The 24023-nt window shown below is 40.5% G+C and overlaps 1 protein-coding gene and 1 pseudogene across 1 annotated transcript in view; one reads left to right on the forward strand and one right to left on the reverse strand.

Moving 5' to 3' along the window:
• LOC118729936 lies at positions 1–1241 on the reverse strand (annotated as a pseudogene).
• Positions 1242–4863: 3622 nt separating this feature from the next.
• The window catches only part of NCKAP1L (NCK associated protein 1 like), a 40172-nt gene continuing 21012 nt past the window's right edge, over positions 4864–24023 (forward strand). Inside the window, exons 1-18 of the mRNA XM_036457527.2 lie at positions 4864–5047; positions 6098–6208; positions 6891–6983; positions 9125–9181; positions 10338–10480; positions 11959–12049; positions 12136–12273; positions 13179–13227; positions 13325–13481; positions 18622–18678; positions 18913–19009; positions 19918–20027; positions 20198–20330; positions 20718–20799; positions 20985–21043; positions 21260–21405; positions 22325–22457; positions 22742–22861. Coding sequence (XP_036313420.1) covers positions 4946–5047; positions 6098–6208; positions 6891–6983; positions 9125–9181; positions 10338–10480; positions 11959–12049; positions 12136–12273; positions 13179–13227; positions 13325–13481; positions 18622–18678; positions 18913–19009; positions 19918–20027; positions 20198–20330; positions 20718–20799; positions 20985–21043; positions 21260–21405; positions 22325–22457; positions 22742–22861 — 1878 coding nt within the window. The 5' untranslated portion in view covers positions 4864–4945. The remainder of the gene's footprint in view (positions 5048–6097; positions 6209–6890; positions 6984–9124; positions 9182–10337; positions 10481–11958; positions 12050–12135; positions 12274–13178; positions 13228–13324; positions 13482–18621; positions 18679–18912; positions 19010–19917; positions 20028–20197; positions 20331–20717; positions 20800–20984; positions 21044–21259; positions 21406–22324; positions 22458–22741; positions 22862–24023) is intronic.

Below are 24023 nucleotides of genomic sequence, written 5' to 3' on the forward strand. Positions count from 1 at the left end.
TTTCCCAAATGTTATTAAAGGAAAAGCGATGATGGTAAATCTCTAAAACATAGTCAATTTTCTGGGATTCTTCCCTTGAAAATGTGATATTTGATTTTGAAACACATACCACAGTGTGCATGGTTCCCAACTGTACTAAATAGGTGAGAGGCTAAAATCCTAAAAGGTTCATCTTCCAACTTTCCCCAGTCTGTGGTCTGTCTTTGGATCAGCAATAATTGTCTGAACAGCTACTATGTCTTCATTAATTATTTTTAAAGGCTTCTACTTAAAAATTTTTTTTGCCATTTTTATTTTATTTTATGTTTTATTAATTTTTTACATAGAGGAAGGGAGAGGGATAGAAAGCTAGAAACATTGACCAGCTACCTCCTGCACACCCCCCACCGGGGATGTGCCCGCAAGCAAGGTACATGCCCTTGACCGGAATCGAACCTGGGACCTTTCAGTCTGCAGACCGACGCTCTACCACTGAGCAAAACCGGCTTCGTCCGAACCTGGAAACTTTTAGTCCACAGGCCAACGCTCTATCCACTGAGCCAAACCTGTTTTGGCTGTCTTCATTAATTTTTGTCTGTAGCTCTCTGAGCTCTTCTCTATGCAGCAATCACAAAATTTGAGCAGCTTCATTAAGAACTGCATCTCCTGTGTCAAAACCAAGAATATGCTTGTGTAAAGCAACAGGCAACCCCTCTTTTGCTTGATTTGCAACTGCATCCTGTGTCAGGTGTTCCTGGACCAAAATGTGAATTGCCTTAAGCATTACCAGCTAATTATCATGACATTGAATCTGAAGGTTAGCCAAAGCTGTTACACCAACCTTAAAATCAGGATTATTAACATCCAAATTGATCAATGGCTCTGCATTTTTAGCTGCATTGTCAGCATTTTTTGTATTATCAGATACCAAGTCCTTATATTTGTCAGCGTTATCTCCATATTCAAGTCTAATGGCTAAACCAAGAAGCCAGTCAATTATTTCTTGTGGATCTTAAATCTTCAAAGGATAGCTAACATCTGTGAGATACTTTTCAAAGAATGTGGGCCAGTCACTGCTGTGGCTGTTTCTTAAATTACCTCTGTCTTCAATCTTGTAGTGTCTGATTTTTCTGGTCTTCAAGCCAAACAACAGTTTCTTAATTCTGTTTCATCTTTGCAGTTGAAGCCAGAGGGGCTGTGGTAGTTGAGGGCTGTCAGCTTGCGGCGGAACATGGTCCTGGCTTCCCTCTCTGTCCCCTGCACGTCGGCCCGGTTAATCCCATTTTAAAACCTGAACTTTTTCTTTATGGGGCGCCAAGTAGAATTCCACAGAAAGTGCATGCTCATGCATACTCAGAAATCAAAATTTTATGTTTTTGTTGGCATTCCTAATTTAAGTATTGAGCCAAATGCTTATATATACCATATTATTTAATCACTTCCACAGTTGTGTGAGGGATGACTACCATTTTACAGGTTAGGAAACTATTGAAACCTGTAAAGAATTTTTTTGTGAGTTTATTTGAGCCAAACTGTTGACATATGCTGGGAAGCAGAACCGCAACGGACTGAGATAATGCTCCGGAGAATGGCGGGTCACGTTTCTATATTTATACATTGCAATCAAAGGAAAGGGACGTAGGTGAGTTACATGAAATTCATTGGTGATAGATTAGGGAGGTGGGACAGAGCGAAGCGGGGAAACCTCTGGGATAGGGTAAAAGGTTAAATGATGGACAGGAGCTTCTTTCACAGAGATGGATACAGGATACTCTAACGTAATTAACAGTTGACAATTAATTTGATAACAATAACAATGAGGGAATGTCTGGAGGCCATTTGTTGTGCCCTGAGGGGGTCGGGGTAAAAAGGAAGTTATAAGTTAGCCAGACATCTCACAGATATGTTATCTTAGATGCTGGAAGGCAGATGGGCTCAGTAAAAGTAGATCAAAGTTGATCTTTGTCAGGTGAAATATTTGGGACATGACTACCTACTATAACCTGTTAGATATTTAATTTTCAAACCATCTTTTGTGGTTATCTTAGGTCTCTGGGTTTGCAAGACTGCCATGCAGGCCTTCCCTGAGCTTGTCAGGTTAGCATGTGGCTCTTTTCTTTCACAAGTACCTGGTTCATAATAAGTACCTCGGTCATCACTTTATGTGTAATAACTTACTTAATACTAGAGGCCCAGTGCATGAAATTCATGCATGGAGGGGGGGGGGTCCCCTCAGCCCTGCCTGCACCCTCTAAACTGGCAGTTGGACATCCCTCTCACAATCCTGGACTGCTGGCTCCTAATTGCTCACCTGCCTGCCTGCCTGGTTGCCCCTAATTGTTCCCCCTGCCCCTGCCTGCCTGGTTGCCCCACACAGCCTGCTGTTTAGTTATTTGGTTGTCCCTCACTAACCCCCCTGCCAGCCTGGTCATAGGCAGCCATCTTGTGAGGGTATGAGGGTTAATTTGCATATTACCTCTTTATTATATAGGGTTTTCCCCAAATTAGGAAATATTAGTAATATCATTCCCATTTTATAGGATTTGTAAAACTGAGCTAGTGAGAATTGGGATGTGAATTCAAGCTCTCTGGCTTCAGAACCTAAATCATAAGGCTTAGCTTAGTGTACTCAACTACACTTGAACCCAAAATCCTGTCTGATGATGAAATGTAGGCTTTTCTTGTATTAAGTACAGGCAAGTAAATGTTTCCAGGCCCAGCAATCTTACAGTTCAGCTGGGTGGCAGTATAATATGAAATGGACAATTAAAGGTAGACCTGAATTTAGTAAAGGCTGGACTTGCGTCTATTTGTGCTAGATCCAGGAGATTGACTAGGATTTAGGTCAGCCAGAGGGAAAAGCATACGTAAGGGAGAAAGGTAGAATGAACATAGCATATTCACATACACTGAGAACATGGTTCCCACTACATTGGGAAGTTCATTTTAGGATACAGCAGAAAATAAGATTATTCTGGTATGGAAAGTCTTCAAAACAATTTCCAGGATGAGGATAAGAAATGCAAGTGAGAAAGACCCAAAAGAACTATACTAACTTGTAAGAAGACTCCTGTTACCCTGCTGCTCGGCTTTCCAGATGTTGGTATCTTATTACCTTCTTCTTATTCTTCCCCATCAAGGTGAAAGACCAATAGAAATCCTAAAAACCTACCTGGGTTTCTTTGATAACCGCAGGTGATTAAATATTCAGGCCTAGTATTCCTAATGCCATGCTCATTGCTTTCCAGGGACATGCCAGTAAATAAACTGGAAGGCAGATTCTGTTTTCTAAAAATGCATTTTTCCTTGGAGATGTTTGAAATTTCACGTGGTAAGCATTGCCATCTTCATGTTTCTTTGAAAACTACCTTCTCTTGGAAGCAAACATATTATACATTCCTTAAATAATAATGCTAATCAGCTTCCGTCTCCCTTGGTCCCAGGATACATTGGGACAATGTGAGCATCTTGGATATGGAAAGTGGCAATGGTTGAAAGTGTGGAAAAGGTATTAGAAAGGAGGTGGATATAAAGATAACTCTTGTTTGATGTAGAATTTTCTCTGCCTTGAAAGATGCTTGAAAGTGAGTTGCTCTTCTTGAATTAGGGTGTTATAGCCAAGAATATTTTAGTGTTAAAATTCACCCAGTCTTCTAAGATTTAGAGTTTATTATTATTATTATTTTAAATTTTATTTGATATTTTATTGATTTTTTACAGAGAGGAAGAGAGAGGGATAGAGAGTTAGAAACATCGATGAGAGAGAATCATCGATCAGCTGCCTCTTGGACACCTCCCACTGGGGATGTGCCTGCAACCAAGGTACATGCCCTTGACTGGAATCGAACCCAGGACCTTTCAGTTCGCAGGCCAACACTCTATTCACTGAGCCAAAACGGTTTCGGCTTAAAGTTTATTTTTAACCTCAGTTAGTTTGGTTCTTCTTCATGGGACCTATTTCCCAATTTAATATTAATAGTTCAACAAATAAATCAGCATATTTATTGAGTGGCAGTTGTGTCCAGGAGGTGGTATCAGTGTTTCTCAACCTGTGTCTGATGGAACATTTGCATCTAAACCTCCTCGTAGTCTTATAAATGCAGATTCTAGGCCCCTCTGAATATTTGCCAAACCTGAATCTCCAGAGACAGGGGTTGATTGATCTGTTTCATAACTACCTTTATTTATTTATTTTTATTTTTTAAAATATATTTTATTGATTTTTTACAGAGAGAAAGGGAGAGGGATAGAGAGTCAGAAACATTGATTCAGCTGCCCCCTATATACTCCCCACTGGGGATGTGCCCACAACCAAGGTACATGCCCTTGACTGGAATCGAACCCGGACCCTTCAGTCCGCAGGCCAACTCTCTATCCACTGAGCCAAACTGATCAGGCTGGATGGGATAATTAAGCTGAGTTGAGACTTAATCCGGGCCCTAAAGGATGGATGGGCCTAGGGGTCAGGAGAGAATCACATAATGGCATTCTTGATGGGGATATATATATATATATATATATATATATATATATATATATATATATATATATATATATATATGAAATATAAAAGTTCACGGGAGTGGGGTGGTCAATATTTGTTTATCTGACATAAAGCTTTATATAGGACACTAGTGAATTAGTGAGGCCGAAAAGGTTGATGCTAGACTCTGAAGAGCCTTGAAAGCTTGTCTCTTTCCCCTGCCTCCACTCATTTCACAGCCTGAGCTGCACAGCTAGAAAGAGGAAGTCTCCCCTTCTGAATGCGCAAGAGGAAGCACAAGAGGGTTCTGAGGGCCTGTGAGCAGCACTGACTGCTTTTACCCGTGAGCCAATCGTAGAGGCAACAGGAAGACCAGCGCACAGGGGCTGGGTGCCTCCGCCCAGAGGGTGTCACCACCCAAGCTGAAAGTGTCCGGGGAGATCAGGCATTGCTGTCCCATGTTCCGCTCTCTCCGTGGCCACCATGTCTTTGACCTCTGCCTACCAGCATAAATTAGCAGAAAAGCTCACCATCCTGAATGATCGTGGTCAGGGGGTTCTCATTCGTATGTATAACATCAAGAAGGTAAGCATGAGTAACTGGGCTAGCACTAATCTAGCAGTAGTAGGGCTGGGAACCCTGAGGCCAGCAGGCCCAGTGGTTAGACTTTCTCCTCTTTCCCGCCAGTTTAGCTGGCCTTCAGTCACTTGGATTATAGGGCGAAGTGGACAGGGAGGCTTTTTTCAGGGCTTCCCCTTTGTTGGTATGATTCTCACCCCAATGGGAGTGTTTGTTTTCTGCTGGGTATGGGGTAGGGGTGGTGTGGTAAATAATTGCGTTATGAGTCACTTGGGTAACAGTCTGGGGTCTAGAATTCTAGGTTGTATTGTTTATTGCTGATCCCTCAGCCTCTGAAGATATCCAAAGTTGGGTCTCAGCAAAAACATCTAAGAAGTACTTCCCAAAAATGAAAAAAAAAATTTTTGTTGTTGTGATATTTATGTTAAAACAAAAAGAGTAGTTGCTTTCTGAGGTAGTTGGAGTCTGAGACAGCTCATGCTGTGGTTTATATTTGTGTGTTTAGGATAGGAACTGTGGCATGGAGAGAAGCTGGTGGCAAGGAAGTAAAGAGAGAAAGACGGGTGGGAGTGGGGTGTTTCTCGAGGAGAGAATAGTGGATCTGGGGAGGGAACTTATGTGCATTTTTAAAATGAAGCAAATCACCAGGAACATGGTTTCTCTGTCCCCACGTCTCCTTTAAAGGTGCTTTGGGATGATTTATTTATATAGGAGGCACAATTGTGACACTGAGTCTCCCACAAAGTCTAACTTTTGAGCAGCTGCTTTTCTCACTACTTCCGGCTTCAGCTGAAGGGTGGGGAGAGCTTCCTCTTTGTGCTGGGGCCAAGCAGACATTAAAATTTACACAGCAAGACAAGATGCCACATTATTTAACTCTTCTGATAGTTGGTTTAATGTCCTTGAACTTGTTCTTGACCTACTCATGCTTTTATAATGAATCCCCAGATTCCCTTTCCCCAAGAGAAATTTTTGTGAGAATGATTGAGGAAGGAAGAGGTATGTTTATGGGGGGCAGGAGAAAGGGTTGAGACACAGTGTGGTTTTTCTGTGCAGACTTGTTCAGATCCCAAATCCAAGCCACCTTTCTTACTGGAAAAGTCCATGGAATCATCTCTCAAGTACATCAACAAGAAATTTCCCAACATAGATGTCCGAAACAGCACGGTGAGAATTCCATCTCTCTTCTCTCCTCTCTGAAATGACTCTATGCTTGGATGGCAGGAGATAGCATAATCCTCTTTTAGTTTTCCTAGGTTCAATCACAGGGCTTCAGGTTATTGTAGTTTTGAGAATTCTGAGAAAGATAGAATTTTCCCAGGGTAAGTTGGAGCAAAGCATTGCCCCTTTCTCCATCTCAAAATTCAAGAGAACACTTTTTTTTTTTTTTTTTTTTTTTTTGTAGAGGAAGACAGCTTTACTAACTCAGCAGATTGCATATATTTTATTGTTGTTCCTGTTTCCCACTCAGTGTTTTCCTTGCAAATTATCTTAGAATTATGCACCTGGTGGGATATCCCTTATGAATGCTAGCACTAGATTCCTTATCACCTCACCTGAAGCATCTCCTCATTCTGCTTCTTTTGACTTGGATAAACCTCTGGGACCTTGAACTTTCCTCTCACTTAGCACTCTATATTTAGTCAGAATCACATGCAACTATCCTACCTCCTAGGTAAGGAACCTCCTCTGTTTAAAGACCCTCAGAAATTGGAGACTTCCCAAGTTCTTTTGTCAGTGTATTTCAAGTCTCTTCAAGAATGTTTTAAGTATAACACCCATTCTTCTTGGGTTACTTTGAAAACTTGTCTTCTTACTTTAAAAACAATTTGTTTTGTATTTCTCTCAGCAACATTTAGGACCAGTACATCGGGAAAAATCCGAGATAATTAGATTCCTCACCAACTACTACCAGTCATTTGTGGATGTCATGGAATTTCGGGTGAGCTCCTTTAACTCAGGCCCCAGGGTGGGCGTTGTCTTTTGAGGCTATTCCTTCTTTAATAAATGCTCATTAATGTTGCTTAATATGATTTCTTTAAAAAATAAGATGTACTAATATGGAAGGGTATCTAAGTTGTTAAATAAGCATGAGTTACAGAATAGTGTATGATACCATTATATATATATTCTATATATATATATATATATTTTTTTTTTAAAAATATATTTTATTGATACTTTACAGAGAGAAGGAAGGGAGAGAGAGAGAGAGAGAGAGCCAGAAACGTCGGTGAGAGAGAAACATCGACCAGCCGCCCCCTGCACATCCCCCACCAGGGATGTGCCCGCAACCAATGTACATGCCCCTGATCAGAATCGAACCCGGGACCCCTCAGTCCGCAGACTGACGCTCTACCACTGAGCCAAACCAGTTTCGGCGATACCATTATATTTTTATTTTAAAAGATACTAAGCTTATATACTACACATAGTGTTAGTATATACATAGGAAAGATTTGGAATATTATACATTAAACTAAAAAATAACTAATTTATTAAACTTTACATTTTGTATTATTTGAGTTAAAAATTTTAAAGTATTATTCCCCAATATTTTATTACAAATATACTTCTCCTGGATTCCTAATTGTTAGTATTTGCCACATTTACCTATCTTCATTTCCCCCCCCCCGAACCATTGAGTTAATACATATATCATACATTTCCCTCCTAAATACTTCAGCATACAGCTGCTAAGGATGAGATATTTTCTTATATAACCCAAATACAGTGATTATACTCAGGAAGTGTAAAATTTCTACAATATTATTAGTTAATATATAACCCATATACACATTCCTCTAGTTGTTTAGGGATCATACATTGATTTTAATTGTCATGTCTCTTTAGTTTATTTTCTTTTAATCCTCACTGGAAGATATTTTTCATTGATGAGAGAGAGAGAGAGAGAGAGAGAGAGAGAGAGAGAGAGAGAGAGAGAGAAAGGAGAGGAGGGAAGAGGGGGCAAAAGAGTGAGAGATAGTGAGAGAGAGAAACATTGATGTGAGAGAGAAACATAAATAGGTTGCATCTCACATGTGCCCCAACTGGGGATCGAACCTGCAACCTAGGTAATTGAGCCCTCGACCCTTCAGTGCATGGAATGGTGCATAGGTTGGTGCTCTAAAAAACTGAGCCGCCCATCCAGGGCATGTCTATTCAGTTTTTAATCTAGAATAGTTCCCAGATATTTTTTGGTCTTTCTTGACATTGACCTTTTTGAAGAGTCCAGACTAGTTATTTTTGAGAATACCCCTCAATTTGGATTTGTCTGTTTGTTAACAGTGTTTCCCAGCAATACTACACAAATGATATTTTATTTGAACTTTAAACTATGAGCATGTATAATTTTTGTCAATGTAAACAAACTAAACATTATTTAGTACAATATTTTTGAAAGGCAAATTGATGTGTTTCAAATGCTTAAAATACACACTTTAAAAATATTTTTATTGATTTTAGAGAGCAAGAGAGGAAGAGAGTTAGAAACATCAATGATGAGAGAAAATCATTAATCAGCTGCCTCTTGCATGCTCCACACTGGGGCAATATTATATAATATTGTCCCACAACCTGGGACAATATTATATAATAGTATTTCTTCAGGTAGTACCATAATATGGGACTCGGCCTCATGACCTGTGTCTACCCGAGGGAGATAATTCAGGCCATTGATCAGATCACATAATACAAAAGGAAGTGGGGACATGAAAAACTGTAAGATCTGAAGGAGGGTCAGGTCAGAGGTTATTAATCTTAGAATTAAGAGTAGTGATTAAGAAGGAGGAAGACATTGGTAGAGGTAGTGGAAAGGATGCTGGAAGCACTGGGATGATAAGATCAGGAAGAGTATATGTGACTTGTGCCCGTGGAAATATGGCATTTGGCAGGGTAAAGCCCTATAGGGGCCCACTGACAATTTACTGGGGAGGAACTCCCTCTATTCAGCAATGCTTCTCTTATGTTACTCAGTGGCTTCCTAAGACTTATGAGGGAGAAAACCCTTCTCTTCAAATTCTGCTAGTAGAAGTAGTATTCTCTTTATTCTTTACTCATTCTCATCTCCGTTTCTACCCTCAGGATCATGTATATGAACTTCTCAACACCATGGATGCCTGCCAGTGTCATTTTGATATTGTAAGATTCTGGGCAATTCTCATTTATCCACAAAAAATGTCTCAGTTGGGGCTGCGTGAAGTGGGAGGGAGTAGAGGAGTAGTTATTCCTCCAGGACTAGATAATATGTAATATCTATACTAATAAAAGGGTAATATGCTAATTAGACCTGGAGACCTTCTGGAAGTCCTTTTGGACAAGTCATGGTGGTGGGGCAGAAGCAGTTGGTGGCAATCAGGCTGGCAGGAGAGGGCAATTGGGGGTGAGAAGGCAAGCAGGGGGGATAGCTGGGGGTAACCAGGATGGCAAGGGGGGCAGTTAGGGGAGAACAGGCTGACAGGAGGGGCAGGTGGGGGTGAGCAGGCTGGAGGGGGCAGGTTGTTAGGGTGAGCAGGCTAGCAGAGGCAGGCAGTTAGGGGTGATCAGGCCAGAAAGGGGGGAAATTAGGGTTGATCCTACTGGCAGGCAGAGTGGTTTGGGGTGATCAGGCAAGAAGGCAGGGGTAGGAGGCTGCAAGAGCTTCCAATTGGGGCAATTAGATCCTGTCTGCCAGGGGGAGGAGCTGGGGGAGGTTGGCTGGCCTTGGGAGAGTGGCTGTAGGAGCACACTGACCACCAGGGGGCAGCTCCTGCGTTGAGCATTTGTACCCTGGTGGTCAGAGCGCATCATAGCAACTGGTCAACCGGAACCATTGGTCATTTGGTTGTAATGGTTGCTTAGGCATATATATATATATATATATATATATATATATATATATATATATATAATTATTTATTTGTATTGCAACTATACACCTACTTTTGTCCATCCCTGAATATAGTATACTATGTAATGAATGAATAGCTATTCATCCCAGAACTATAGTTTTTTCATAAAAAGTGCTGAAGTTAAAATGTGTTTCCATGTGAAGCAGATTAGCAATGTGATTTTATTTAATATAGTCTTTATTCTACTTCCTCCAACCTCTAAATTTACCTTACTTCCTGGCCTTTTTATATCATGATGTCACTTTTGGCCCCTGACTTATTCCAATTTTCTCTTGAATTTTTAGTCCTGTGAATCCCTCCTTCTAAATAGATCCTTTGAGAGTTTACTTGGCACTCTCTGGAATAGTTGGGGTAATAGGGATAAATTGACCTAGCTCTTCTTGGGTTCCTATGTGTCTTTCTTATAGAGTCTCAACTTTGACTTCACTCGGAGTTATCTGGACTTGATTGTGACTTACACCTCAGTTATTTTGCTTCTGTCACGGATTGAGGATCGACGGTTACTAATTGGTGTGTACAACTGTGCCCATGAGATGCTGCATGGGCATAGGTGAGTTAAGGGGATAGAGATGGTGGAGAATTTCATACATGGTGCTATGAGGCAGGGGATGGACACAAAGGAAATGATGCCATGCTTCCTCATATGAGAACTTGTAATCTATGTGATGGCTCAGGTAAAATCAGGCAACCTAGAATACTTATAAGTTCTCATACCAACAAGTGCACTTTTACATGTAGTTAACTCTTAAAAAATCTGGTAGTGGGTTAACCAGTTTTCATTGTTTCTGATCAGTTAAAAAAATTTTTTTTTAAGTCTTTTATATATATATTGATTTAGGAAAGGAGGAGAGAGGGAGAGAGAGATAGAAACATCAATAATGAGAAAGAATCATTGATCAGCTGCCTCTTGCACGCCCTACATTGGGGATTGAGCCTGCAACCTGGGCATGTGCCCTGACGGGGAATTGAACAATGATCTCCTGGGTTCATAGGTCAATTGGTCAACCATTTAGCCATGCAGACCAGGCTCTGATCAATTTTTAATCCTGGGCTGGCTTCCCTTTTGCTTTTCAGGCTATTGTAAAAGTCAAAGAAAAAATTTTTTTGTAGTATTGATTGGAATAATATTAGCAAGGTAAAGCCATTAGAAGTAACCACTGTATGATATTACATTTGAAACAAAATAGAAATGGATTTTGGAATATCTGCAGTTCTGTGCTCCTCCGTTAATGCAAATAAAATTATTTAAGGCTGAAAAATGGACCAGAGAGATCAGAGTAGCCTGTGGTGCATAGTTCTATGCATGGTGTGTGTTTCCATGTGTCTACATCAGCGTTTTTCAACCGCTGTTCCGCGGCACACTAGTGTGCCGCGAGATGTTGCCTGGTGTGCCGTAGGTGCAGACAAGACAAGAATTTTATAATTTTTCACTATTTTGTTTACTTAATATTTCATAATAAAGTAATTATAAAATACTTTCTTTGTGTTTATTTGATTCCTATTCAAGAGAATTACTTTATATATAGTCAATATAGGCACAGAGTTAAATTTTTTAACATTTTCTAATGGTGGTGTGCCTTGTGATTTTTTTCATGAAACAAGTGTGCCTTTGCCCAAAAAAGGTTGAAAAACACTGGTCTACATGAATACCTAGGCATATGCTGAATGTGTCTATATCCTTTTGGGTTGTATTCAGATTTGGGTCCATATATATCACTTGATTTATAACTAATTGACATAAATTTATAGGGTACTTATCATTGTCTCCAACCCTATTTTGGGTGCTTATATGGAAGACATTTTCATGGGCCTGCTAAAAAATATGTAGTTCTACCTAATCATAGCTTAATATAGCTGAGCCTGGAGTGGCTTTTCCATATATGTAATTCAAAGTTTTTAGTATCTATTTCTTTGGAGGTGGTGGAGAATGCCAGCCAGCCTATGCACGTGTCTTTATTTCATAAACATGAGAGTTTATGTCATGGTCAAGGGAGGCCTGAAACTCCTATTTCCTCGGTTTTCTTTCAGTGACCCCAGCTTCCCCCGTCTAAGTCAGATGGTCTTGGAGTACGATCACCCTCTGAAGAAGCTGACAGAGGAGTTTGGGCCTCACACAAAGGCAAGTTCACCAGAGAGGAGAGAATTCCTCAGGCAGAAGTATATTTTCCCCATTGACACTCAGGATTCATTTGTTTCCCCCCATAGGCTGTGAGTGGTGCCCTTCTCTCTTTGCACTTCCTCTTCGTTAGAAGGAACCAGGGAGCTGAGCAGTGGCGCAGTGCCCAGCTTCTAAGTCTCATCAGCAGCCCCCCTGCCATGATTAACCCTGCTACTTCAGACACAGTAAGTTCTCCTTTCCTCTTGTCAGTGGAGGCATTCTCTCTGCCGAGGCCATCTCTGTAGAGGGTGTTTTTTTCAGGAATTATCAGCCCTAAGAGTACTTTAGCCCTCTTATAGGACATCCTCTAAATTGATCACCTCTTGTAGCTAAAAAAAAAAAAAAAAAAAAAAAAAAAAAAATCCTCTAAATCAATCACCTATTGTAGCTTAAAAAAATCATGATTGGGTTGAATCATTTGTTTGGACCAGGATTAGTGTGTGCCTGCCCATAGAAGGAATTTAGTAAATATTCACAGAATGAATGAATGAATGAATGAGTGAAATGGCACATGAGTCATTAGGCACATATTCAACCCAATAGGAACTTGAGCATAGGCATAAATTATTTAACAAATGTTTTTATTTGACTACTGTGGACCCAATGTCCTTGCTTCAAAGAATTTATTGTCTAGTAGGAAAGATATGACAAGCAGTCATAAAAATACAACTTATTGCACAAGATGAATGAGAAGCACCAAACGAGTGACTCATACTTCACTTGGTAAAAGAATCCAAAGGAGGGAGAAATCATGAGAAGGTTTTGAGTCTTGCTCTCTTGTTCTTAAAAATATTTGAACTGTTAAAGAGAAGTTATGTTAAATGTTTTATCTGTCCTGACTTCTACCCCAAGCTACTTTTCTTTTTCTCAACTAATTTTCCCCACTTACTTCACTCCCATGATTAACCCTGCTAATTCAGACAGTAAGTTCTTGCCAGGTTTCCTAGCTATTGGCTTCTCGGAGTGCTATAATCCAGCCTGGTGAAATAAAAGTTGGTTTTGTTACTCACCTTTTAGCTTGACTGTATTAGTCCTTAGGGGAAGACCAAGTTAAGTAACTGCTTGACTACCTCTGCTTCTCTTCCTGCAGATGGCCTGTGAATACCTGTCTGTGGAAGTGATGGAGCGCTGGATTATCAGTAAATTTTGTGGGATGAGGTGGGAGGAGACATAGCGGCATGTTACATGGATAGCAAGCTCTGAAATCTTCCTCTGCACTGTTTTACCCACCTGCAGTTGGGTTTCTTCTTTGTCATGGGTGCCTCAACGCCAATGGCCAGTGCCAGAAGCTGTGGAAGCTGTGTCTGCAGGGCTCCCTGTACATCACCCTCATCCGGGATGAAGTGCTACAGGTGCACAAGGTCACCGAGGACCTGTTTAGCAGTTTTAAAGGGTGAGACATGAGAACCAAACTCTTCTTTTGGGACTTTTAGCCCCTGCTCACATGCTTTACAGTCTCCATGAGTGTCCTGAGTATGGGTGGTAAGGATTAATTCTAATTATTGAAAAAATACTTATTGAAAACCTACTATTTACTAGTCACTTCAGTGAATTTTAGGGATATGTTAATTACTAAGATAGCATAGAGGTTAAGAAGATGGACCCTGGAAATAGGCTGCCTGGGTGCGAATTTTAGCTCTACGACTTACTGGCTTTGTGATCTTGGGCAAGTTACTTAACTTCTCCTTGCCATACCTCAATGTCCTCATCTATAAAATGGGAATAATAATAATAGTACTTCCTTGTGACTTATCTCATAGGATTGTTATGAGGAATGAAATAATTGGTACTTATACAGCACATAGAAAATTGCCTGATACATTTTAAGTGCTATATATGTGCTTATTAAATAATAATAATAAAAAAGACAGAATCTCTGCTCTTAAAGAGGTCACAAAATGGTGAAAAAGAGACAAATTGTTGTGATATAGTGAGGGATTATGATGTATGAACACAAAGTACAATAGAAGCATTTAGAAGGACACCTAAAATGGCTTTGGATGATCCAGAAAAGCCTGGAGACAGATAGACCTGAAGAGTTAAACAGGTGAAGTGGTGTGTGTGTGTGTGTGTGTGTGTAAAGGCAGGGAGTTGCTCCAGGCAGAAAAAGATATTCTAGGCAGAGAAACTATCAAGATTTTGAGGCAAGAGGGAACTTGTCGAGTTCTAAGAAATACAAGTAGTTCAGTGAATGGGAACCTGAGTTACAAATGTATGGATGTCAAGAGACTGATTTAGCCCTGGCTGGGTGGCTCGGTTGGTTGGATCAGCATCCCATACATAAAAGGTTGCAGGTTCGATTCCTGGTCAGGGCACATACCTAGTTTATGGTTTGATTCCCAGTTGAGGTGCCTATGGGGACAACTGATTGATATTTCTCTCTCATATTGATGTTTCTCTCTCTCTCTTCTGCTCTCTCTCTCACAAAATCCATGAAAACATATCCTCAGGTGAGGAGAGAGAAAGAGAGAGAGAGACAGAGAGAGAGAGAGAGAGAGAGAGAGAGAGAGAGAGAGAGAGAGAGAGAGAGAGTTGATTTTTGGCTTTGTATGTCCTATCACAGATTTTGAACCTGTCCTAAAAAGGATAGGGAGTCATTGAATGATTTCAAACTTTCACAGGGGAGTGACATGACCATATTTGTATTTTAGATGAAATCACTCTGGATGCAGGGAAGAAAACTAGAGGGCAAAAGTAAAAGCAAAGATTAATTAAGTAAATTAGTAGAATTTGAGGACAAAGTCAGGATTTCTGATATAGATGCTTGATATTCCTTAAGATAAAGAATATGTGAATAAAAGCAAGTTTGTGGGGGAAAGATTGTGAATTCAGTTTCAAGCAGGTTGAATTTGAAGTATCTTACTTGTTAGACCATTTACTTTGTGGCTCTGGAATTTAGGAGTGAGATCTGGATTCAGATAAAGATTGGTAAAATGGTGTTCAAAGCATTAGGAGTAAGAGGTATCACTCCAGGAGAACATGTAGAATGAGAAGGGACTTGGACAGAACTCTGGGGATATTGATATTTAAGGGCCAGTGGAGGCAGAGAAATCAGTGTGATGTTGAGAAGAGGGGAAGCAGAAATCAAGAGAAGACATTACAAGACAGAAGGACTGGTTATCTATGTTAGATGATGTTGAGAAGTCAAATAAAATGAGGACTGAAAAATGTTTATTGGATTTGGCTATATATAAAGATGGTCTTTGCGTTCTTCTTATGGACAAATTTAGTTGAGTGGTGAGGTTCAAAACTGGGTTACAGCAGGTATAGGAACAAATGGGAGATAAAGAATTTAATAAGTAACTTTCAAGAAGTTTCACTGTGAAGGGAAAGCTATAATGAGGAGAAGGTATGGGATTAGGGGAGGGGTAAAATAACCTTCATTATACATTATAGTTGCAAAATGAACATCCAGAAATGTAAAGAATACAAAATAGAAATTGGGTACAATCTCATCTCCCAAAATAGTTTGGTGTATGTCCTTTGGATGCTTGTGTTTATATATAAACTAGGGTGCAGTGCACGAAATTCATGCATGGGTAGGGTCCCTAGGCCTGGTGGGTGATCAGGGCCCATTGGGGCTTTCCAGCTGCCAGCTGGGGCATTTCTTCATTCTGTGAACCTTCCCCCTCTCCCCCGCCCCCGCCATGGTCAGCACATGTCATGTCTCCCAGTTAAACTCCCAAGGGGACAATTTGCATATTAGGCTTTTATATTCTATATAATAAGAGAAGAATATGGTAATTATTTGTTATGCCTTGAGGCTTAATGACCAACCACCTAACGACCGGATCATGAATCTGCAAGAAGGTGGGGCAGTGAACTATAAGGGCACAACAAAAAGCTATAGGAGGGGGCAGGGCAACAAGCTATCAAGCTATGTCGGGGGGGCGGGGGGAATAGGAGGGGGGTGGGGGCAGTGGGCAGAGAGCTATAGTAGGGCAGCAGAGAGCTACTAGGGCACGGATTTGTGCACAGGGCTACTAGTATATAGATAAGCATGAAAAGGTATGTATGTACTTTCAACCTATGTAAGAAATTTAAAAAAAGCAATGGATCCACACTCCACATTATGCTCTACAGTTTGCTCCCCTCCCCCCTTAGTGTATTTTGGATATCTTTGCATATCAATCTATAGAGACTTATCTTATTATTTTTAATAGTCAAACAGTATTTCATTATGTTGTAATAATTGATTTACCCAATTCCCTGTTAATGGACATTTGAAATGTTTCAACTCTTAAAAATATTTATAGACAAGGCTGTAATGAACGTTCTTAGATGTATATCTTTGTGAACATTTCTGTAGGGTAAATTCTCAGAAGTGGAATAACTGAGGTAAAGTTATATTTCAAATTTTAATAGCTTAATAAATTGCCACATAAATAGATATATTATCTATAATCTATCTGAATACTGATTCTTCATACTCTCAACAATGAGTATTATCATAAAAGAAATAATTGCCAGAATTAAGAGTAAATCTAAGATTAATAATAGGAAGTTATAGGAAGTGAATTTGGATCTACATCTGTATAAATAGATCTAGCTATATCTATATACCTAGATAAATCTAGATATATAGAAAAACTTTCTAATGAATACCAATCTGAGGATCAGAAAGCATGTTTGATGAATGTTCAGTTCCCCATCGCTAAGAACAAGAACTAACACATAAAGTTTATAGTTTAGGAAACCTTTGGCATAAATGATATAATTTGATCTCCACAATATTTATAAGCAGGTACAAATATTAATGTCCTTTAAAATAAATGATAAAATGAAAACAGTCTAAATGTCATTCAGTTAAGAGGTGGAATTAGGAAGTAATTCTAGATTTTTCCACTCTTAATCCTGTCTCTTTACATCATACTGTGTAGAGGGTAAAATAATTATTTGCTAATGAAGTTGAATCCTGATTTAATTAAGATACTTTCCAGCTCTAAATTCTTTGATTATGTGCTAAATTCAATAAGGGTGTGGTTTGGAGAAGGGAAATGAAAGGTTATGAAGTTCGACTAATGTAGTGGCAACTGTGATAGAGGACAAGAAAAGACAGATATGAGGAATAGAGAAAGCAAAGAGCCTACTGTAATGTAGGATTTTGGAGCACAGGTCACTCAAAGAAAAAATAAAGAGATGTTGTGAGGAAAGTAAAATATTACATACAGACCGAGGTCACTCAAAGAAAAAATAAAGAGATGTTGTGAGGAAAGTAAAATATTACATACAGACCGAGGACAATGAAAAGACTAATTTGGTGATTCCAGAGTTCACCTTGACCTTAGAGCAATTTGTTTAGTGTCAAAGGTTTGTGGGGTTCAAGGGTGAAAGGTAAAGAAGTAAAAAGAGCATAGATGTCCCTTTGAATGAGTTTGGTGGGGTGGGAGAACAGCCAATGGTTAGTAGATTGTCATGGTCAAGCAAGGGTTTTTTTTTTTTAGAATAAGGGAGGCCTTGAACTAATTTTTTTGGGTAAGAGAATAAGCCAGTGGAGAGATTTAAGTGACAAAGGGATAACTGATAAAGTTAAATTCTTAGAGGTGAGGGTTGGTATAGGAATGGGATCCAAGGTAGAGCTAGAGTAACTGGTTTACTTGAGAGCAGGGTCTGTGTTATATTTACGTACTGCTATTTTTTATCTCCCTCAAACCTGGAAGAGTACTTTGTCTTGAAAGTATCAAGGCAGAAGCATAGGACAAGGAGTCTACTCCCAGTTTGCCATTAAAACCCTATTTGATCTTGGGCAAGTCATTCCCCTCCCCCCACCCTGGTATTATTTTATTCACCTGCAAAATAATGAAGGGAAATGAATGGTCTTTAAGCCCTATAAATCTCTTATTAATTAACTAGAGGCCTGGTGCACAAAATTTGTGCATGGGTGGGCTCCCTAGGCCTGGCTGGCAATCAGGGCTGGGCTAGAGAGGAGATGATGGTTGCCAGGTTGGGTGCAGGAGGAACAGACACTGACACCACCATTGTTGGTGCCCCACCACTGCACAGTTCCCTGCCTCTCCCCTCCTCCTTCTCTTGCCACCCAGGGTTGGCTCCCTCCTTGGGGCCAGTGGCCAACCTCCTGTGCTCTGTCTCTTCCCCCTGCCAGCAGGCCCCGATCAGCCTGCCACCCACCTGTCACGCCACTGTCCTGGGAAAGGGGCCATGTCTGCTGCCACCCAATCCCAATTTCCCACCCCAGCCCAGGGGCAGGCCCCAATCAGACCATTGGGCCTGCTGGCCATGGGGAGAAACCACGGGAGGTTGGCTGCCTGGAGAAGGTTGGCTGTGGGAGTGCACTGATCACCACGGGGAAGCTCCTGTGTTAAGTGTTAGCCCCCTGGTGGTCAGTGAGGGTCATAGCGACCTGACTATATAGATGGGCCATGGTTAAAGTAGGATTTGGAAAGATTCTGACAGTTAGGGCTGCCCATGCACCCCAGGCTGTAGTTTGGCATCTCTGGGGATGACTGGGAAGGTGGGACAAGGCTTCTGACCAGTGGTACGGTCAACCCTTCTGTGCTTGTGTCAATCCTCAGGTATGGCAAGCGAGTGGCAGACATAAAGGAAAGCAAGGAACATGTAATTGCGAACAGGTAAAGGTGGGTGGTGGATTCTTCAAGAGGGGGTGGAATAGAAATCTCTTCTAGTCTTTGTTCTTACCCCCAGTTTCTGAACAGTCTTACTGCCTCAACTCAAGAGTTTGCTGCTACTCTCAGATTCTTGCATTTTCTTACAAAATCTAACTGTAACATTGAGCCTTCCTCTGCCTTTGGAGAGTTCTTAAGGGTGGGAGAGGCCATGTTCTCATGTCCACTTTTGTTTCCCAGTGGCCAGTTTCACTGTCAACGACGCCAATTTCTGCGGATAGCAGTGAAGGAGCTAGAGACTGTGTTAATTGATGAACCAGGACTACTGGGTCCTAAGGTAAGAAAGAGAAAGAAATGTTGGGAGGGAAATGATGACAAAGTCAGTATATGGGAAGTGCCTTTGCATTCAGGAATTTTTGCATTTCTAAGTCTTCTGATATCTATTTGTATTTGTATTTGCTAATTCTATTGAATCTTCTTGGAGTACCCCAGACTTCTTGTATCTCTTTTTTGAGCACAATCATAGTACATCATTTATTTTAGTATTTGTGTACTTATCCTCTATTTAAGTATGAACTAATTGAAGATAGAGCTTGCTTTTTAAAAATCACATAATGTCTAATAAATTTTTCTAAAATTTAATTTGATAGTGAGGAAAGAGGATTGATTGTGAGCTAATGTCAATATATGTACACTAGAGACCGGTGCATGAAATTCATGCACAGACAGGGTGTCCCTCAGCTTGGCCTGCATCCTCTTGCAATCCAGGACCCCTTAGGGGATATCCAACTGCCAGTTTAGGCCCAGAATCCACCCTAACCACTTTGCCTGCCTGCCTGATCGCCCCTAATTGCTCAACTGCCTGCTTGATTGCCCCTAACCACTCTGCCTGCCTGCCTGCCTGATTGCCTGTAACTGCTCGTCTGCCTGCCAGATTGCCCCTAACCACCCCTGCCTTGGCCCCTGCCTCGGCAGCTTTGTCTGGAACGACGTCTGGAATGACGTCCAGAATGATGTCTGGAAGGTCTTTTGGCTGTCTGTCTAATTAGACTATTACACTTTTATTATATATGTACATGTCTGATTCTGTGCCACGTAGTTTTTTTGTGGGTCTCTGTGTTTATTGGGCACTATTGTTGAAGTGGCTACACAATTGTATCCATATACATATTATGATAGTTTTCTGCATGCTTTGAAATCCATTTTTAAAGTTGGAAATTCTCATAGTCCCTGTCCTCTCCTTAGGCCCTTTATATTTTCATGGCCCTGTCCTTCATTCGTGATGAGGTCACTTGGCTGGTTCGCCACACGGAAAATGTCACCAAGACAAAGACACCTGAGGATTACACTGATTCGTTAGTACTTGACATGGTTAAAAATCTTGACCTTAAATGGACTGGGAAAAGGGACAGGGAGGCATCAAATGACCTTAGGAGACCTCTGTCTCCACCCTGTTATCACTGTATTTTCTCAGTTCATATTTCTAGTCTCATACATCTCTCTGCCCTCATCATTGACTTTGTAGGACCATTGCAGAACTGCTTTTCTTGTTGGAGGAGATTAGGGCGCTGGTCCGGAGACACATCAAAGTGCTACAGCAATACCACCTCCAGTACCTGGCCAGATTTGATGCTCTTGTGCTCAGTGACATCATTCAAGTATGTTTAATTGATTATACTTTGGAAATTTCAGAGTGATTCCTAGTCATTTCCCCTGGGAACACTCTGGCTGAATCTCAAAAAATGAGATTTCCCCCTCTACATTTGTTAAAAGAAAAAAGAAAGACTAATAATCTCAGCAGTCTTCCCTCTCCCCCTATATCCCCCAAGGTGAAGCTACACAGAAATAGGAGAGAAAAATAAAGAGAAATTAGGTGTTAGCATGGCAGGGAATCCAGGAAGTTTCTGCCATTTTTGATTGGTTCTTTCTGTTTGTGGAACTTAATAATTCTTTCTACCTTTATACACTAACTGAACCCTGTGGTCCTCATTTCTGTTCTCATAAAACCTCTGTGCATTTGATGGTAACTCCAACTTCTCTCTTAGAACCTGTCAGTGTGCCCTGAGGAGGAGTCCATTATCATGTCCTCATTTGTCAGTACTCTCTCTTCTCTGAATCTCAAACAAGGTAACGGGGGGGAAGTGGAGGAGGCAGGGTACATGTGAGGGTGAACATCTTTCTTTTTCCCTCTAGAGATATTGATCTCTTGAGCCAGGGAATGGGACAAGACGACTTCAAAGAGCATTCAATATAGTTGGATGTAGAGTGCTGCTTTATTATTTCCTTTTGAACTTCTTTTATTTTTCTTGCAGTTGATAATGGAGAAAAATTTGAATTCTCTGGATTGAGACTGGACTGGTTTCGCCTACAGGTAAATCTGTTCCTGTTAATGATGCCCTATTCTCAGGTTTTCCTTCCCCCATAATCCCTTCTCTTTTTATCTTCTAAGATCTGCTGTATGGAGTGATTCAACATTGAAAACTGTTAATTGGACAGGAAAAACCACAGCCAAACTGTAGCTCCAAGGCTGTGTTTTTCCTTTCATTTATCTTGTTTATCTCTAACCCTTTCCCAACTCCCACCATAGGCATACACCAGTGTGGCTAAGGCTCCCCTGCACTTGCATGAGAACCCTGATTTGGCCAAGGTGATGAACCTTATTGTTTTTCACTCCCGAATGCTGGATTCCGTAGAGAAAATGCTGGTGGAAACATCTGACTTGTCTACTTTCTGGTATGTCCGGATTCAGAGCTCTTTATCAATTCACCTGATCTCTTGTATGGCCTCTATAATTGTCCTAGACAGATGGGAAAGTCTTGTTTTCTTTGAGATTTCCTTAAATGCAGATGCTCAAACTTCTCAGCTTGCTCATTCCAGTTTCTACTAAGTAATAGGAATGTAAAGCTAATTCCCTTTTGCTCTGGCTTTCTTTAGGAAAACCACTTGGACTTTACACAGCCTTCCTTTTTCCTTTATTCTTAGGTTATTGTGATTTAGTAGAGACATGCAAAACTTGGGCGTTTAGTGGGGAGAACTGAAAATAATCAAAAGGGCTGGAGAATAAGGCATTTGGAGAATAAACACTAGTTTGTATTTCTTCGTATAATTTATTAAGTGACCACCCTTGTGCATAATTTTACACATTGAGCCAATCAAACAAACAATACAGTATGTTGTCTCTTCTCTCTTCATTGAATATAGATGGAGAGATATAACACCCATGTGTGAAAGGGACATCATAATATTTGCAAATGTAAGAAAGTGTAAAAAGAGTGTATGATATCCAGAGAATGTAAGTTGAGGAAAGGTCAGTCTCATGGAATTAATCTGAGTGTCCAATTTGGGAGTAATGTGAATCAGTAATACTGAAAGACTTCTAACTTAGGGGGAATGGCCCAAATTATACAGAGGTTCTGAGGGAGGAATAGAAAATTCTGTACAAAGAAAGGGTAGAAAATTAGCATTAAACTGCTCTTGAGTCCAGTATAAGAGTCGAAAAGGGTTGTTTCTTGAGTTCCTGTCTACCTTAAGAGTAGGAAAATTAAAAAGAAAGTGATAAATATCAACAGATATCTATTGAAAGAATGAATATTGTCTCCACTTTATAGTGACCTAAACTTTGATTTAGGTCTCCTTCCCTTTTTTTCTGCAGCTTTCATCTTCGTACCTTTGAAAAGATGTTTGCTATGACCCTGGAGGAACCTACCATGTTGCGTTATGCCATTGCCTTCCCCCTAATTTGTGCTCATTTTGTTCACTGCACTCATGAGATGTGCCCAGAGGAGGTGGGTACCCTGAACTCCAAACGCTGTCATCTCTCCAATCACATCTCATTTGTATTTTCTCAAAATGCAACCACAGAGGTTGATTTTGGTCCCAAGAAGGGCACAAACATAAGCATATGACATGAGTATCTCAGCTTTATGTAGGCTACATTCTCTCTTGGGTTTCAGATTCTTTTTCTGTAGAAGGAGTAGGTAGCTCTGGCCAGAGGAGCAGAGCAGTATTATGAGGAAGAAGTGATTCTCCTGGTGATGATAATTTTTTCTGGGGTTCCTCTTTCCCCAAGTACCCCCACCTGAAGAACCATGCCCTTCATCACTGCAACTCCTTCCTGGAAGATTTGGCCAAGCAGACCAGTAACTGTATCCTGGAGATCTGTGCTGAGCAGCGAAACTTGAGTGAGCAGGTAGGTTCGGTCCTCTCCCTGTAGAAAGTTCCTCTTTGCCATCCCTCTGTGTCTTTCCCTCTACCTTTTTCTTTTCATCAATTGTCAAGCTCTCTAGACCCTTTCTCTCAAGTAGAGCTAGAGCTTCTGTGTACTTGAGTTTATGGTAAAAATCTTTTCTTAGTGTTGTCCCTTAAGTCTTTACTCCTGTAGGACTAGATAGAGGTATCTAAAAATACTTATTTGAACAGCTGCACTCCAACAAAATCTGTGTTGTCATTTATAGAGTTCTGAGAGATGAGTTGATGTTCTAATTTACTTCCCTTCTCCCTGCCTTGTGTACATAGACTACTTGGACAGTGGGCCCTAGATCACCTGTTTCATCTCACCGTTCTATCTATGTGCACTCTAATCTGTGGCTGTCTGAACATTTTTAAGCACCTCCTCCGTGTTTATCCTCAGGGCTGCTTTCTTGTTTTTGTCTGCTTGTTTTTCTCTCCCCTCCCCTTGCTTCACTGACTCATAGCACCTGGTCATGATTAGCTCAGCCTAAATTTCAGAAAACTTGGGAATGATGAACTTGTTTTACTGTTGTCCTGGAGTCTTTTAGGTTGCCTAGACTACCCACCCTTCCTGGGTTTGAGTCAGGCTTTAAAGCAACTTTGGCAGAAGGGGAGCCAGGTGTGTGTGTGTGTGTGTGTGTGTGTGTGTGTGTGTGTACATATGCACAGTTATATTATTATATAACCTTTATACTTTCTTATTTGTAAAATGGGGATAAAATAGTTTCTTCATAAAGGTATCATCAAGATTAAATGAAATAAAGTATGTTACATATTTGGTATATAACTTTCAATAGATGTTACATTATTTGGTACTTATTGGGTATTTTTTGGAATGGGGTCCTGGAAGGAAGGTATACAGTCCCCGCGCTAGGGGAATGTCCCAGTTTAAGGAAAAAAGAGGGAAAACACATGTTTAAAAGACATTTAAGTAATTAATGCAAGGAAGATATGCAAGCAAGTACATTTATGTATATATTCATCACTCAATTTGAATATTTACTGCATGCAAGGGACAGAGTTTGCTCAGTGCTGAATCACGATGACTAAAACATGTGAGCAGTGGTTTTCACCACCCCCCCCGAACTTTTTCAATCAAATGAATATTGGTCCTTCCAAAG

This window comes from Pipistrellus kuhlii, unplaced genomic scaffold (assembly GCF_014108245.1).
Source record: "Pipistrellus kuhlii isolate mPipKuh1 unplaced genomic scaffold, mPipKuh1.p scaffold_m20_p_3, whole genome shotgun sequence".
NCBI classification, from domain to species: Eukaryota; Metazoa; Chordata; class Mammalia; order Chiroptera; family Vespertilionidae; genus Pipistrellus; species Pipistrellus kuhlii.